Genomic DNA, 18,807 nt, shown 5'->3' with positions numbered 1-18,807 from the left:
GAGGTCAGGGCAGGCAGAATATGTGCAAATCCGGATACAGTTCAAACGTCAGGCGTCTAAGGGTCAGCACGGTGAACAGGCATGGGTCAGGTCAGACTGCAAAGAATAAAATTCTAGGAGACAGGCAGAAGTCGTTAAACAGGCAAACAAATGGATTCAGATCTTTTACAGGATCAAGCAGACCAGAGTACCTGACAGGATCTGTAGAGACATATAGCTTAGGCAACCACTGAAGAAAAAAGCAAGGTATATATAGGAGCAGCTGATAAGCAATTTGATACCACCATGCAGAGGCTCACAGAACAGGAGAAGATTAACCCCTGCAGTATTAAAGACTGAGGTTTCAAGAATAGAAGTCCTAATTAGAGATAAGCAAATTAAAAAAAAAATTTACACGCCGGTTCGCCTAATTTTTTGGTAAAAATTGGGTTTGATCCGAATAAATTCACGTTGAATTACATTAAAAAATGGCTATGTCCTTGCTGCAGAGAGGCTTTATAGTGGTGTAGAACACTGTGCCTTGCAGTAACATGCATAGGGAGTCTGCTGTGGTAGTGAAATAATACTGTGAGTCAGTATGACTTGCAGATGACAAGCGTCGCACTTAGAATCACTGCACACTTCACTTATTTGGACAGTCACGGGGCCAAAACTGACCAAATAACTCACGTATGAACTCAGACTTACAGGTCACTGTTAGCGTCAAAAAGAAACTCACTCCTTTTACACCGTCGTCATCTGATTCCACATAGATGTCGACACAACACGTGAACGGAATATTTGCATGTCATCTGTGTTTTGTACCCACTCCTGCTTTTGGCTACCAAATCATAAGGCAATTCTGATGGGACCATACAGGCCTTATAGCTACACAGAGAGGATCCGTTGTGCGTCTCATCTTTCCTTCCTTCTGACAGATCAGAAGATGGGTTAAATACATGATGATGTCAACCAAGCCAAAAAGGCTAAATAGTGTCCCAGACATGAAATGTGAAGGGTGGGAACAGCATGAGAAGTCCACAGAGTGGCCCTATGACATAGTGGTGAGGTGGAAGCAGCATAACGAGACCACAGAGAGGCCCAATGACAGAGTCTGAAGGTGGCGGCAGCCTCAGGAGGCCACAGAGTGGCACAATGACAGAGTCTAAAGGTGGCGGCAGTCTCAGGAGGCTACAGAGTGGAACAATGACAGAGTCTGGAGGTGGCAGCAGCAGGAGAAGACAACACAGTGGCCCAATGACAGGGTCTGGAGGTGGCTGAAGCATCAGGAGGCCACAGAGTGGAACAATAACAGAGTGTGGAGGTGGCGGCAGCATGAGCAGACCACAGAGTGGCCCAATGACAGAGTCTGGAGGTTACGGCAGCATCAGGAGGCCACAGAGTGGCACAATGACAGAGTGTGGAGGTGGCAGCAGCATGAGGAGAAAACCTCAGGGACTGGCAGCACTACTTATGCCACACACTTGGGTATGGACCAGTAGACAGGCTTCAAGCCGGGTGGTGCACACAGATAGGGATCCTGGCTGGGGGTCCTAACTCATCCAGAAGCTTCAAAAATCCGCAGCACTCGCCAGTAGTTGATGTAAAATGGTGATTTATTCACTCAGACAGCAAGGTTATAGTGACGTTTCGACCATGATTGGTCTTTATCAAGCAATGAAGTCCCATATCCCAGAGTGCCTTAAATAGTGTACAGAGGTGGGTTCATTGGTGGGTGTGTACAGTCCCTCTTCCCAAGTGGAAGTGGGAGTATACTTATGTCTGCACATAACATGATTCAAGTAAAGAAAAACTCAGAATAACATCAATGACATCAAGGTGATGTACCTTAAAACACAAGTGGTGATTAAAACAATACATTCCATTATACCTTATTAGAGATGAGGATCCCTGTGAAGGCCGCGCAATCCACGCTAGTCTCATTGAAGCGCCATATGCCGGCGTTCCCGTCTCCTCATCGCGCATGTGTCAGCGCCCTATCACAGCCAATAGGCAGCGGAGGCATTACATGACGTCGGCCAATAAGAAAAAAGGCCATCCGTGACGTCAGCGGTTGCCAACCCCGGAGCCAATAGAAAAAAAGGGAAGCTGGAGCCAATAGAAAAAAGGTGGCCTATTATGACGTCAGCAGTTGCCGCGTGGGGAGGAGATTACTCCTCTTCTCAGCACGGCCTATAAGCTGGCTAGTCATGTGTACCCTCCGGTTGTCAGGGAGACGGGAACTCTTTCTTAACCAAGAGGGAAGCGGTACGTCTCATCTGTCAGTCGGGAAGCTGGGCAGGCCGACAGCCATTTAACAGCAGGGGGAGTACCAGTCAAAACTTCCATGCCATATTATATAGAGGACATTAAAGGGCTATTACGGACCAACAGTCTCTAGCTAAAGACCCACAAGAGTAAACACGGTCCCTCCAGGGTGACAATCAGCAGCAGCCAGTTGAACACCCGAGTGAGGTGACTATGTTCACATTCGCTCCGCCCCAGGGAACTGGCCACACCTCCCATCCATAACACTGGACTGGACGCGTGCCACGTTATTTTTGGGGATCGTGGACACAAAAAGATGACCCTCGGTTGATCATGACAACCAGACATAGGGTCAAAGTTGTGTCCACTCACACATTCATTGAAGACACACCGCTCTAGGCAGGAGTTAACGGACTCATCCCCTGACAGAGTGTAGAGGCGGCAGCAGCATGAGGAGGCCACAGAGTGGCACAATGACAGAGTGTGGAGGTGGCAGCAGCATGAGGAGGCCACAGAGTTGCACAATGACAGAGTCTAGAGGCGGTGGCAGCATGAGGAGGCCACAGAGTGGCACAATGACAGAGTCTAGAGGCGGTGGTAGCATCAGGAGGCCACAGCGTGGCACACTGACAGAATGTGGAGATGGCGGCAGCATCAGGAGACCACAAAGTTGCAAGGTGACATAGTATGGAGGTGGCAGCAGCATCAGGAGACCACAGAGTGGCAAAGTGACATAGTGTGGAGGTGGGTGGCAATACCAGTACCCAATGAAGATGGTGGTGTCACACCTGTGACAGCTGTTAGAAGGTCTGAAAGACTGACTGCACATTAGTGATCTGACAGCCTCTTTTGGTTTGTCTGTGTGTTGCTGGTATGTCCACATCTCCTGTTCAGGTGTGGATCATGTGACCTTTAACTCTCCCTATTTAATCTGACTTTACCCATCACTCCTTGCTCTAGATAGCTTCATTTGGTTTTAAATAAGCTGGAGTGTGGTTCTTGTTGAAGTCCTGTTCATCCATCATCCACAGAAGTTAAATGTTCTGCTTGTTTTGTATCCCCCCCGATTTATTATTAGGCCTCAGCGAGACGATGGTTCCTTCACCAGGGAAGGAACAGGTTGTCTATGCCCTGTAATTACCTTTAGGGCATCCAAGGGTTACAAGTGTTTTCCAGGTTCCTGTGTATGGGCATCTCTACCATCGAGAGGTGCCCATACGGAAAGGAGTTAGGGCCAGGAGCAGGTTTTATAGGTGGTGACCCTATTCCTTCCCTAGCGCTGAGGCCTAGTGTCTTTCCTCTTCCTTCTTGTTGTCTTTTGGTGTTTTCCCCTACTACATCCATGACAGATGGGTAAAAGAAGGAGCACTTGGCATCAGATGTGTGGCATCAGGAGGGTGGCAGCATCAGAATAGTAGCTGAGGCAGGTAGTCAAACAAAACCGGTCTCTTTTGTTGGTGTGGCACCATGGATGATCTAGTCTGATGCATTAGGAATTAGTGGGTGGAAATCCTGGCTGATCCACACCTGATTCATCTTGACAAAAGTCAGTCTTTCCACATTTTGGGTCGACAGGTGAGTTCTTCTTGGGGTAACTATGGCCCCCGCCGCACTAAACACCAGCTCTGATGCCACACTACTGAGCGGGCAGAAAAGCTCTGCTAGTTGCGTCCACAAATCCAGTTTGGCTACCCAGTAGTCCAGTGGATCTTCAATGTAGGGTAGCAGGGTGCTGTCCAAGTATGCCACCACCTGCTGGTTCAGGTCCTGCTCTATGTCTAGCTGTTGGTGAGTAGTTTCTTCACTATGCAGGTAAAGGAAGCTGCTCATCAGTGACTCTAGAATCAGGCTGCTGCCATGGCAGTGGAACATGAGCGCAGAGGGCCCCCCCGGTTAGACCTGCGAGAGGATGGACGATGGCGCAGATAGGCAGCAGACAACTGACGACATAGGATGTCTCTATAGTAGTTCAGTTTGTCCTCCCTCTCAGCAGGTGTAAAAAAGGCCCCAATTTTGGACAGGTAGTGAGGGTCCAACAAGTTGGAGATCCAGAAGTCATCCCTCTGCCGAATGGTGACAATTCGGCTGTCAGTACCCAAGCAAGTGAGCATGCAGTGGGCCATTTGCGCGAGTGACTCGGAGGGACTCCCTGCCTCAATCTCCACAGCATACTGCCATGGTGTCCATGGGTCATCTGCCTCGTCTTCCTCATCTCTCTCTTGCTCCTCAGGCTGCTCTTGCTCCTCCTCTCCTATCACCTGTGTAGAAAAAACACCAATTTCGCTAGACATTGCTTGTGTCCTCCTCCTCCTCCAGTTCAGCCCTCCCAGGGCTCATGTGGCCGTGAGAGATAGGCGCCACGTCTCCAGTCCCCTGAACAGCCATTGTTACCAGCATCTGTTCCAGGACATGAAGCAGTGGAATGACGTTGCTCAGCCTGTAGTCCTGTCAACTGACAAATAATGTGACATCCTCAAAGGGCCTGAGCAAACGACAGGTGTCTTGCATAAGCTGCCACTGGCTGACATCGAAGTTACATAAGGGAGTACTCCTATCCGCTTGGATCATCAGGAAATCGTTGATGGCCTTTCTCTGTTCGTACAGTCAGTCCAACATATGGAGGGTGGAATTCCAATGGGTGGAAACGTCGCATATCAGCCTATGTTGGGGGATGCCGTTCTGCCGCTGCAGCTTAAGGCGGGTGTGCTTCGCAGTGTACGAGTGGCTGAAATGCATGCAAAGTTTCCTAGCCATTTTTCTGATGTTATGCAGATGGGTGGAAGAATTCAGGAACTGCTTTACAACCAGACTGAACACGTGTGCCATGCCGGGCACATGGTTCAGCCCTCCCTGATGCAGCGCCTACACAATGTTCTTCCTGTTGTCGGTCACAATTTTTACGATTTTCAGTTGTCACGGAGAAAGCCAGGATTCGATTTCTTGCTGAAGGACAAGGAGCAATTCCTCCCCTGTGTGACCCAGGCAAACGAGGTGCAGAACAGCGTGACACTGCAGTGCCCTGCACCTGTGGTATGCTGGAGGGGCACTGTGAATTGTCCTTGCAGTGGACGCTGAGGACACGGCGAAGAATGATGAGGCAGAGGCGGACATTGTCGCTGGACCAATGGCATGACAACGTGGAGGCAGAAGCGGCGTCACCTGGCCTAGTTGCTGGTGTGGCTGTGCAGAAACCAAATTCACCCAGTGGGCCGTAAAGGACATGTACTGTCCCTGACCGTAGTTACAGCTCCATGCGTCGGCTGAAGGACTGGCCCCCCTTCTGTTATACATGTGTGTGCAGGGCTGGTACTGCCTTTTTGGCAAAGAAATGACAGCTTGGGACTCTACACCTCGGCTCGGCACAAGCAATTAGTTCTCTGAAAGATGCAGTCCATCACCTGGAAAGGGAAGGATTGCAGCACCAGCAACTTGGACAGGAGCACATTCAGCTTTTGCGCCGCTGGATACATGCACACATACCGTTGTCTCTTGGCACTCGCTTTGGTGATTGATTGCTGACGGAATCAGTGACAAGGAGTAGGAGGAGGAGCAGGAGCATCGGGACCAGCAGATGATTGGAAGGACAGACAGCTCCCTTCGGCTGAGGTGATGGAGCCTTGACTGCCTGAAACAGGGTGCGTTCCACTGGGTGATGTAGCAGTTGCTGCGGCAGGCTGTACCACCACATCGGAGCCACATTTCTCCCGGGCCACTTTATGGCGACACTGCATATGTTGAGGCAGGGCTGTAGTGCCAACATTGGCACCCTGGCCACGCTTCACCTTCTACCCACAGATTCTACATGTGGCCACGTTCACCTACTCCGGTGATTTTACCCCCAACTCTGACTGACTGCTACCGCCACTGCCTCCGTGAACCCGTGCACCACTACTTCCCGTGCACCACAGGTAGGCTCCTGTGAAGCGGGTGGTGTACCCCAGGCACATTTGGCTCCCGACCTTCCACTGCTGCCACCCTGCTGACTCCTGGCCACGCTCCGCCGCTGGCTCACGTGCAAGCTGGCACCCTCTTCTCCCGATGATGATGAAGCCCCTTCGTCATCCAAGTGTGATCAGCTACAGCATCATCATCGAGTACTGTCTGAACGTCACTGACGTCCTCCTCATCATCTCTGAGTCAGGAGCCTGACCGCTCTCAATACCAGCTCCCACTCTACTCTCCTCATCACTACTTGCCCGTCTAGTTGATGAAGCGGCGGATGTCTCCTCCACATTTTGGCTGGGCAGTAGCTGCTGACTGTCCTCTAGTAGCTGCTCCTCGCTGAAAAGTGGAGCATGGCCTACAGCATATAATACATCTCCCGGTGAGGGAACAGAAAAGGACAGAGGCAGGTTGAGGACAGGTGAGGGCACAGGACCTGCTCCCGGGCCATGCCAACTAAGGGTTGTGTCTGACGAACCCATTGACTCTTGGCTGAGGGTGTCTGATGTCACTTGCGACGTAGTCGAAGATCGAGTCAACCACTCAAGAACCGCTGGGTTGCTGGTTACGACACGACCACTAGCTGAGACTGGGAGCTCAGGCCTCTGAAAGCGACCCCTGCTGCCACGGCCCCTTACTCTGCTGTGACCTCTGCCTGCACCAGAAACAATTAGGTCTCTGCCACTCCCCTGTGCAGGGCCTGACACTTCTCTGCCTGACATACTGTTAGATCACGTAAATAAAAAGGAAATTAAAACACCCCACAAAAGCCTTTACTACAGATTACTGCACTGCAGAGCAGCAAATGTATTTTTTATTTTTACACTAATACACGTCACAAAAGGCTTTGAAAGAAATAACTGCATCGTAGAGCGGCAAATGAATTTTTTCTTTTTCCGCTAAAACACCCCACAAAAGCCTTTATTAGAGATAAGTGCACAGCAGAGCGGCAAATATATTTTTTCTTTTTCCGCTAAAACACCCCGCAAAAGCCTTTATTACAGATAAGTGCACTGCATAAGAGCAAATAAGATGTAGAAATATTTCCTTGTAATAAACCCTGCTAATGGCTGTATCAAACAGCACTTGCGCCCTAATAACAAGAACAGTTTGCTGGAATTACAGAGCTGTATAATTGCAATTTGGATCCCCAGTCAGTGCAGCAAGGTGTAATAAGATTGTTCCTATTATCCAGGTTGTAACCTCCCCGACTAAACCCTGTTCAACATAAATACTGTGGAATGATTCCTCCCTATCCTTTCCCTACACCTTGAATAATCTTTCTCTGCACTTGTAAGTAATTATAATTTTTTTAGCACAATGACGTTTATTTCTATCACTGTCTTTAGCGCCTGCAGACAAGTCTCTCCCTGCACTAAGTACGCTGGTGAATGTCAGACTCTAAGATGGCTGCCGTATTTATAGGGATGTGACATCACAAAGCTGGCTGGCTGCTGATTGGCTGCATGCATGTCTGTATGGGTGATCCCGCCTTCCCAGAGTTCCTTTCTCCATATCCTCACACGTGCAGCAGCCACTTTAGGAAACAATTTGATTTATTACGACAAAGCGCGAGGAAATTCGCATTCGGTGTGAATCTAATTTTTCCTGAAATTCGTAACGAATTCCACTTCGTCAGCTTCGATTCGCTCATCTCTAGTTCTAATACACAAAGAATACTGATGCCTTGCCTGCTACCAGGGTGCTGGAACTAATATAGACATAGAGTAAATTTAGCAGCACACATGCTGACCTGGAAGAGCAGGACAGCAGTGGACATGGGCCACCAGCATAACATGTCAATGTACTATATACACAGCCATTCATTTGAATGGCCATGTATGATAAGCCGGAGCTACACATTTATAATACCCAATTTACAGGAGTTTTCTTATTTCACACAAATGATGATCAGCTGATAGGATGGCTTCATTATAGGATGTACAAAGTCATATTGCGACAACCCCTCTAACATGAGGTTAGCTCTTCCTTTACCTGATTTGTTTTCTCTGGGTTGCCTAGTTAATGATTTTTAGAATCCCTATTGGTTCAAGTTTTCAAGAGAAATGTAATGTATTAAACATTTCAAGTATTAAAACATCGCACTTAAAGAGAAACAGTCACCATGAAATGCAGGGCAATCTGCAGGCAGCAGGTTATAGAGCGGGGGGAGCTGAGCAGATTGATATATAGTTTTGTGGGAAAAGATTTAGTAAAACTTGTAATTTATACATTTAAACCTTTGTTTTTTCTGAGTTAAAGATGGCCTATTCAGCTATTATCAGTGACTGACATCATTCTCTGCATATTTATATAGCCATCAGTCAGGGGCAGACTGGCCATAGTCCCTACTGGGAAATTTCTGGGTGGGCCGATGCCCAGGGGGCCCCCAAGCTCTCCTTTCTGCCACTGGCCGGGTACATAACAAGCTCTCAGAGTTAATTAACGCTGTGAGAATCAGGTGCTCATATAGCCCACCAGCGACCGCATATGGCTTCCTGAATTCAACAGCTGTGGCCTGCATCTCACCTCCTTGCCCCCATCACCATATATTTACCATGGAGTAGGACAGAAATGGCAGCTATTGATGGCCACCACAGAGGGACAGCTTTTGGGACAGTATATTGTGCTGCACTGTGGTATTTGGTTCTGCTGGGGCGGTATTTTGCTGACTCCGCCTACTTTTATTGGACCACCTTCTGTCAATTTGGACCCGCTTACAACATGGGGCCACTTTTATTTTCAGGGCCACTTTAAGTTCCCAATCTGCCAACGATAGGACAACCCCTGTGTATTACTGAACTTAGAAAAATGAGAGACATAAATTTATAAATTATAAGTTTTGCTGAATTTTTCCCCCACAAAACTATATATCAAACTGCTTGACTCCTCGTGCTCTATAACATTCTGCCTGCAGATTACACTGTATTTCATGGTGACAGGTAGTGTTGAGTAAATTCAAGTATTTGATCCGAATTTCAGTAACAATTTGATCGTCCGTGAAGCCGAATTTCCTTGCGATTGTGTTACTGGTAAAGAATCAATTTTCCCTGAAATGGCAGGGAAAAAAACATATTCACCTCATCTATTTGCGCACAAAGAGGCTGCCGCAGCCATCTTGATTGAAGATACCGCTGGCCGGTCTAATGACGTCATTACGTGACTGGGAGAGATTTCGCTTGATGTCTTCAATCAATATGTCTGTGGCAGCCTTTACACTATCAAGTGGATAAGGTGAGTATTTTTTATTATTTTTATTTTTTACCGGATTAATCCCTGAAAGCCCTGAATGTTAATCTCTGATGCCTCCATCAGAAATGAATGCGGCATCTGAGGGGCTCAATGACAGGGGTGGAGTGGCGCTATTGCTGTTCCCTGACATTGCGCCCGCTACATAGAAAGAAATGCACTTCTTGACGAAGCAAATTTCTTTGTTTAATTCGGTGAAGCAGCTGAATTGAATTTTTCAGAACTTCACTCATCTCTAGTGACAGGTTCTCTGTAACAACATTAAAAGTGAAAAAGACAATATACAATATTTTTTATCAAAGAAAAGCTAAGAAATCTAGGCTTACCTCGAGGGCCATACGCTGAGATAAGCCAGTCATCAGTCATGAATTCAGGTGTAAGGTGAATGTATTTGCCTGGTTCTCCACACTTTCCATACTGTTGTGTGTAAGGGTCATTCACATGCTGCACGGGAGGTTCAGCAATGATAATATCTGCCTAACATTACAAACACACAAATACATTATCTTGTTTAGACTTACAGATAAATACAAATAAAACAACCGTTTCTGAAAAATCATCCTGCATTTTACTGTACCGCATCATAGGTTTCCGTTTTGGGTCTCGTATAGTTCTTATTTGCAGACCAGGACTTGGGAATCAAAATCTTCACACTTCGTATGTAGAACCTTTTGTCTGTGGCATCAAATAGAAACTCTGAAGCTTCTTTCACCATATCCTTAGGGGAAAATAAATAAAATGTCATAAAATTATTAATTTGGTTTCCAATCTTGTTACTTGTTGTAACTGTTTAGTTAATGGGGTATTCCGGTTTGTTAATGTAATCCCCTGTTCACTGGATAGGGGATAACTATTAGATTGGTGGGGGTCCTACAGCTAGGACCACCACCGATCACGAGAACAGGGACCCGGTATACCCTGCAGACCAGTCCTCCTGAAAAGCAGTGACAGCTCCATTAATTTCTATGGGAATTCTGGAGATAGGTCAGTGCTGTACGCCCATATGAACATAGAATTGAATGGAGCAGCCACACGCATGTGCGACCAGCCGCTAAAAATTTTTTCAGGAGGGCTGCCAGGGTACAGGTCCCCCATTCTAGTAATCGGGGGGAAGGGGCGGGAAGAGTCCCAGCAGTAGGACTTCCATTAACCTAATAGTTAACCCCTATCCTGTTAGTTAAATTTAACCAACCGGAATACACCTTTAATCAAGCCACTGTCAGCTTCAGTACAGACTGTGCCGGCCCACACAGAAATGTAGACATGTCCCTTCACAATATTTTAGCCAGCCACATGACATCCCTGGAAAAAAAATGTAAATGAGAACAACAAACTAAAATTTGCCTTGGAACTACACATATTCCTTTATTAGGTCTTCAGTATTATACAGCTTACAGCTCCATTATAGTCAACAGGAGCGAAGCTGTGCCCCCTTTTTTTATTCAATATTCTTGTTTCAAAGAAATCATGCTGGTGCACCCAGTCTCCAGCTGAAAATTGAGAAGTTTGCACAGAAAGGGCACTTTTGGTGCAGTACCGCAAAGGAACTACTGCAATGGGTTAACCTGTTCACTACCAGCGCTATCTCTGGAGCGATGGGCAGACATGGTGCCCATTCGCACCTGGTGCGGGTGTAATTGCTGGCGGGTCTCCGCTGTTTCAAACAAAAGTCACCCGCGGCTAATGACCGCGATTGACAATAATGTCGATCACAGTCATTAAAGCCTTTAGATGCGCTTCTGGGCTTCTTACTGGCATCCTCTGCAGCCAATGAGGATGCTGGTAATTGAATTCAATATGCCGGGTCTCTCTGAAGAGACCCAGAGTATTAGACCTGCAATTCTTATTTTGCAATTCTGTACAAATAATGGATCTAAAAGACCAGTGATTGTTAAGAATGACTCAGTAGATATAACTATAAAAATAAAGGTTATGGGGTTAGGATATGTTTAAATTTCAATTTACACTATTTGGACATAAAAAAACCTATACATTGCTGGAATTGTTGTAATCTTATTGAACCAGAGAATGAAGGGCACAGGTCAGTTTTGCCACAAACGGAACACCGTGGGAACAAAACCCATAAAATGGAAGAATAAAAATTGTTTTCCTATTCTACCCAATTTGCAATTTTTCTCCTGCTTCCCGCTACATTGTATGCCATATTAGGCTACTTTCACAGCGGTGTTTGCAGCGGATCTGCTCCTATAATGCAAACGATGGGATCCGTTCAGAACGGATCCGTCTGCATTATCTTTCAGAAAAAATTCTAAGTCTGAAAGTTAGACAGATTTGCATTGAAAGTCAATGGGGGACGGATCCGTTTGAAATTGCACCATATTGTGTCAACTTCAAACGGATCCGTCCTCATTGACTTACATTGTAAGTCTGGACGGATCCGTTTGCCTCCGCACAGCCAGGCGGACACCCGAACGCTGCAAGCTGCGTTCGGGTGTCCGCCTGCTGAGCGGAGCGGAGGACAGACGGTGCCAGACTGATGCATTCTGAGCGGATCCGCATCCACTCAGAATGCATTAGGGCAGTACGGATCCGTTCGGGGCCGCTTGTGAGAGCCTTCAAACGGAACTCAGAAGCGGAGCTCCGAACGCTAGTGTGAAAGTAGCCTTAAATGGTGGCATTAGAAAGTAAAATTGTCCTGCAAAAAATAAGCTCTCATACAGCTATGTGAATGGAAAAATATAAAAAGTTATGGCATAAAGGGGTTATCCCATCTTAGACAATGGGGGCATATCGCTAGGCTATGCCCCGATTGTCTAAAAGGTGCGGGTCCCACCTCTGGGACCCCCACCTACAAGGAGTTTCCCGGGGTCCGTCCACCACCAGGCGCAGCTCCCCGCCGCTATTTTCGGTGGCTCCATAGAAATGAATGGAGGGTGGCTGCGCATGCGCAGTGCACCCTCTTCAACTTTCTCCGCTCCTTGAATGGAGTGGGTGCCTGCATTACACCACACTTCAGAGATGAAGTGCGGTGTAATGAAGAGTAAGTGGCGCACACATGGAGCTCTGTCTCCTCTTCAAACAGCTGATTGAGTAGGGTGACGGATCCTGGCCAGTCTGATATTAATGACCTATCCTTAGGATAGGTCCCTTAATATTATGGGCTTGATAACCCTTTAATAGCAATGTATAGACAACCAAATGATTAATATATTGGCAGACTTGTTAAGTCACCAGGGTGCTAGTCTAAACAGAGCAAGGGAGAACACGTGTCTCTGAAAGCTCCTGCTATCTGGGCAAATGTTCAGAGAACCTCTGCCTCTGGGATTTCATCTGCAAAAGAAGCAACTCCACTTCCACTACTGCTGCTGTTGCTGCTACCAGGGGCGGGCTGGGCCGGTGGGCAGGGAGGCAATTGCCCCCCAGGCCGCCCTAAAAAAACGGTTGCTGGGCCATCTTTAACAAATAATTTTTTATGTTTTTTTATTCCTCAGGGCCCTGGATATAATTGCGGTGGGCAGCAGTGGCGGCGGGCAGTAGGAGATGAGCGCTCATCTCCATATTCATCTGTATTGCCGTCCTCAGGACAGCGATACAGATGGCTGTGCTGTGGGGCAGGGGAGGGAGAGGCGTCTCCCTCCCCTGTTCTTCTGATAGGCCGCAGACACTAATGTCTGCAGCCTATCAGAGGCCGGCTCAGGCAGCGCGATGACGTCATTATTATTTTTCTTTTTTTTTCTTTGCGGGGGGAGCAGGCACTATGGGCGGAGCTGGCACTGGCACTATGGGGGAGCTGGAACTATAGGGGGAAGAGGGCTAGCACTATGGGGGTAGCTGGCACTATGGGGGGCTGGCACTATATGGGGAACTGGCACTATGGGGGGGCTGGTACTATGGGGGAGCTGGCACTATGGGGGGCTGGCACTATAGGGGGAAGAGGGCTGGCACTATGGGGGGCTGGCACTATGGGAGGGCTGGCACTATGGGGGGGCTGGCACTATGGGGTAAGCTGGCACTATGGGGTGAGCTGGCACTATGGGGGGCTGACACTATGGTGGGAGCTAGCACTATGGGGGGAGCTGGCACTATGAAGGGAGCTGGCACTATGGGGGGAGCTGGCACTATGGGGGTATCTGGGGGCTCTAAAGGGGCTTTTTTTTATTATTGGCACATTATGAGGGCACTCGAGGGGTGAGAAGCACCATGGGGCATCTGGTGTCACTATAGGGGCATTATTTGGGGGCACTATGGGGAAGTGGGGGCTCTAAATGGGCCTTTTTTCATTGGCACATTATGGGGGGCACTATGGCATTTGGTGGCACTAAGGGGGCATTTTTTACTGGCACATTATGGGAGGCACTATAGGGGAGAGCGGCACTATGGGGCATTATTTGGAGCACTATGGGGGAGTGGAGCACTATTGGGGCATATAGTGGCACTAAGAAGGGGCATTTTTACTGGCACATTATGGGGGAGAGGAGCACTTTAGGAACATCTGCTGAGGGCACTAAGAAGGGGCATATTATGGGGACAATTACTGGCATATTATGGGGACACTATGGGGAAGGGGGAGAGGTGCACTATGAGGGCATTTACTGGGGCACTATATAGGGGTATTTTATACTGGCATACATTATGGGGACATTAGCTCAACTGCAGGCACTAAGCAGGGGTATTTCATGTACTGTCATACTATAGGGAGAATTATTACTACTAGGGGGTATTATGGGGAGCTTTACTACTACTGGGGGGCTATGAGGAACATGATTACTAGCAGGCTCGGACTGGCCCACAGGATTACAGGGGAAACCCCCGGTGGGCCCCTGAGCAAGGTGGGCCCCTAGTCTCCCACCCCCTGCACAAGTGGCACATAACACATTAAATTTACTGCACTACATACATATATTCAATGTACAGCACCTCAACCAGCCTATAGTCATAAAACAAACTTGTTAGATTATTTATTATATTTGAATGTATCAGTAGGGTGGGCGCCCAAAATAAATTTTACTGGTGGGCCCTAGGTACCCCAGTCTGACACTGATTACTAGTATAGGCACTATAGGGGCATTATTACTAAGTTTGTTCTGGCAGAGAATTATTTCTATTGGTGGGATTTTGGGGAGCACTGTTACTTTGGGGGGCACCCTGGCACAGTATAAGCTTAGCACAATTATTTTTGGGGGACATTATCTTTATACTATTAGTGTCTGGGCGCAGTTTTTTTTTAGAGCACTGTGTGCCAATAATTGTTTCTGCAGTATAGTATTGGGGTGGCGGGAAAGGGTGTTCAGAAGATGTGAAGATGATGGAAATGTGGGAAACTAATATCTGTTTGTCAATCTCTGCAGAGACGGGAGATGGCTGAAAAATCATCATGGCGGTCTGGTCTGAATGGAAAAGATGAGGAAAGAGAACGTCTACAACAAAGGTGACATCACTGGATGTAAGAGGTATGAGGTGCTATGTAGGAGAGGAGATGCTCCGGCTCCCCCCCTGCCATTTGCAGAAGGAGGATTCAGAGCTGGGTGAGGACGGCCAAAGGGGGCAGCAGGCCACGGGCGGGTGGCAGATGGTGGGGGGAACCACAGGCATTGAGCAGGATCTGGGGAGAGAGGAGAGCGGAGGAGCTTCCTGGCTGTAGCTTGCTGTCTATTGTATAATGTGAAGCAGGCATTGCAGCCAGGACAGACTCCCCCTCTCCGTGTGATGTGTAGAGACAGGCCGCAACTATAGAATGTCAGCTGTACAGTGTTTGTTGGGAGTGACCTATTATATGTTGGAGGGGCTTTTAACCGCTACCTGACCGCCTAACGCAGGATTGCGTCCTGAGGGCGGCCAGGTTATTCCTCTTTGACGCGCCGGCGCGTCATCTCGCGAGACGCGAGATTTCCTGTGAACGCGCACTCACAGGAGCGAGCGTTCACAGGATCCGAAGGTAAACGAGTTCATCTACAGCCTGCCAGCGGCGATCATTCTCTGGCAGGCTGTAGATGCGATTTTTTTAACCCTTGAAAGGTATATCAGACGCTGTTTTGTTAACAACGTCTGATATACCTGCTACCTGGTCCTCTGGTGGTCCCTTTTGCTTGGATCGACCAGCAGAAGACACAGGCAGCTCTGTAAGTAGCACCAAACACCACACTATACTACACCCCCCTTTTGTCACTTATTAACCCCTTATTAACCCCTGATCACCCCCCTGTCATTGATCACCCCCCTGTAAGGCTCCATTCAGACGTCCGTATGTGTTTTGTGGATCCACGGATCCGCAAAACACGGACACCATGGATCTGCAAAACACGGACACCGGCAATGTGCTTTCCGCATTTTGCAATAAACGGTGAAAGTAGTGTAGTGCAGAATTGTAAAAAGTGGTCTGGTCATTAAGCGGGTTTAAGCTAGGGGAGCTGAGGTGGTTAATAATGGGCGGGGCTAAAAATGGGCCACTTGACCCAATTGAGCCCTTCCCTGGCTGCTACTGTTATTTTAATACATTATTTGCTATACTAATAAAGGATAACTTAATGTTGAATTGTAGTACTGTGCATTTATTTCTTGTTGCTGTCTCTAAACATTTTAGCATCCCTGATCACAACATCACAAACATGAAAAATATAGCATTAAATGGTAATTTAAAATCCCAGAGAGACAGGAGGGTCTGGGATCAAACACTCCCGGAAAAGGAATAAATGTGTCAAATGAATTTTTGTCCTTCTACATCTCTTAAGAATTGTGGTTTGCATTGTTGTAAGAAAGGATCATAGAACTATATTTATTTTAACCACAATTTCTGTAGTTTTGTAAAAACCGCAATTATGTTACATAGTTAATACGGTTGACAAAAGACATAAGTCCATCAAGTTCAACCAAGGGATAGGTGGGGACGCGAATCCCAGAAGGAAGTGAGACTCAGATTTCTAGACGTTTTCATAAGCATTAATGTCATTTACTTTTAAGAATTCATCTAAACCCTTTTTAAAACTGTCCACTGTTCCTGCTGTGACCACGTCTGAGGAAGTCTATTCCACAGATTCACGGTTCTTACAGTAAAAAAGCTTTGACGCTTCTGGAGCCTGAACTTTTTCTTCTCCAGTCGGAGGCAGTGACCCCTCGTCTTTTGAGGGCATTTTACATGGAACAGTTTTTCACCATATTTTTTGTATGGCCCATTTATATATTTGTATACCGTAGGTTAATTATGTCCCCCCTTAGATGTCTCTTCTCAAGACTAAATATATTTAATTATTTTAATCTTTCCTCATAACTAAGACCCTCCATGCCCCTTATCAGTTTAGTCGCTCTCCTCTGTACTTTTTCCAGCTGCAATGCGTCCTTTCTATAGACTGGTGCCCAGAACTGAACTGCATATTCCAGATGAGGCCGCACGAACACTATGTAAAGTGGTAATATTACATCCCTGCTCCGCAAGTCCAAGTAACTATGTATATTTTATATGCAACCACTCAACCAATCCTAGGAATCACACTGAGCACCAACAATAAAATGTAGAAAGGTGAAGAGGGAATTGATACTGTGTGTACAGATTTGGGATGAGCCAGGGGTGGGATTCCAATTTTTAACAACAGGTTCCCTACTCAACGGCAGACACGTGGCATCACAACAATTTTACATAAACAAACACTATATATATGCAACACACATAAATACACCATATACATGGTACACATACATAAATACACCATATATACATTACACACATTCTACCCAACTTTTAAAAAGCCTAAGGAGCTAAACTATGGAATGGAAGCACTCATCTCCAGTTGCCGTTGTCATTTTAAAAACCGGATCTGGAGAACCTGAGGGAACTGGCTGAATCCCATGCCTGGGATGAGCCCAATGAACTCTACTCCAACACTGCTGACATGTATTTCCAAGGGAAACATAATAATGGGGCAGGACAAATCTCCTTGCATCCTGGTTTCACTTTGGCTTTTTGTTTAAAGTTATTGATCAGTTTTGGCAATCCTCTGTGCCCTAAACACAAAGTTCACATTTGTCTCCTGTCTTGTTCTCCAGGCGGACCTCCTAACCAGACTTACACATTGTAATAAGAAGGATCTGGCCACAAATGATTTTCAGCTTATGTATGAAAATACTGAGTTATATGGCCTCAATCCAAAATCTTTAAAACAAACATGGTAGGACCACTGCATTGAAATATCTGATCACTAGAGTTGAAAAATCCCTCAATATGAGAAGATGTACGTAGGGGTGGCTGAGCATGCGTATGGCTCACTCAGTACAAGTGCATACAACAAACCATATTTGTTCTCTGTGTTTCTTTATCTTCCATAGACTTGAATGGAGTGGGGAATGTGTATGCTCAACCATTTATGAATGCATCATTCTCCATCAAGTAATTAAGAAGATGGTCCCTTGATCTAGTATCTAGCTGAGTACTCAGCATATGGACCCGCATTTATCACCTGTTTTATCCAAGGGAAAAATAGGAAACACAGAAAATAAATCACTCAACTTCTCACTAGATACTTCATGACACTATTGAGAAAAGTCCCTGATTTATCAAGACCAGTGTGTACAAATAAATGCCAAAAAAGGTAGGTGAATGATAAATTTCCACCATAGTTTGCAACTAGCAAAACATTATAACATTCTGTAGTTGATTCTGTGTTCTTAGCTGGCATTGGCTTTCTACTTTAAAGAAAGATAAATGAGCAGCTTTTTTAGGTCAATAAATATCATGCTTACCATCCACTAAAGCTTAAAATAATTCTGATTCTTACCTTAATATTCTCAATGATCTGCAGATCTTCCGTGACATTAGGATTGATAGCAATAACTATATCTTCGTATCCCCCATTATTGAGCTTTACCATGGAAGTCTCACTTTTAGCAAAGAGGTGAAAAACTAAAATCAATACAAACAAAATTCTTGGTGTCATTGTAAACAATTTTGCCCACTGTGCAAACATGCTGTGAGCAGTATTTCCTCATATGTAGCATTTATATACTCTTACTGTATATCTTATCAATCATTGTATGTGAACTTTGTTTCTAGTTGATTCTCTTAACAACCTTGTAATTTGTGTTCAGTCAACATTGGTTTAAGGAAGAAATCTATAGTTTCCTTATTATCCCTCGTGAGATAATACGTCTATTATAGTATGTACTAATATGAGATTTGAAGCAGTTTATGGTTCATAGGATGAGTCAAGAACCACTATGTATGTGTAATATATGTGTAAAATAGTTATTGCTGGATTAATTAGACCATACATATCTATAACACATGATCTATTGGTCTCAGGCTCAATTACCTCAGGCTACAATATTTTCAAGTTACAGTGGTCTTCCATGGGCTACCATAACTTAATCATATTCTTTGCCACAGGTATTTTGATGGTAATGAAGTGCAGGAAAAAACTG

At 46.3% G+C, this 18,807-nt stretch overlaps 1 protein-coding gene across 1 annotated transcript in view; it reads right to left on the bottom strand.

Annotated features, from left to right (window-relative positions):
- Positions 1 to 18,323, bottom strand: part of LOC122943846 (calcium-activated chloride channel regulator 1-like) — a 154,531-nt gene extending 136,208 nt beyond the window's left edge. The window contains exons 1-3 of the mRNA XM_044301921.1: positions 18,165 to 18,323; positions 10,016 to 10,156; positions 9,765 to 9,915 (exon numbers count right to left, since the gene is read on the bottom strand). Of these exons, the coding sequence (XP_044157856.1) occupies positions 9,765 to 9,915; positions 10,016 to 10,156; positions 18,165 to 18,323 (451 nt within the window). The remainder of the gene's footprint in view (positions 1 to 9,764; positions 9,916 to 10,015; positions 10,157 to 18,164) is intronic.
- Positions 18,324 to 18,807: the final 484 nt, after the last annotated feature.

The sequence above is a fragment of the Bufo gargarizans genome, chromosome 7, assembly GCF_014858855.1.
Source record: "Bufo gargarizans isolate SCDJY-AF-19 chromosome 7, ASM1485885v1, whole genome shotgun sequence".
Classification (NCBI taxonomy): domain Eukaryota; kingdom Metazoa; phylum Chordata; class Amphibia; order Anura; family Bufonidae; genus Bufo; species Bufo gargarizans.
This window is presented reverse-complemented; position numbering and strand designations above follow the sequence as displayed.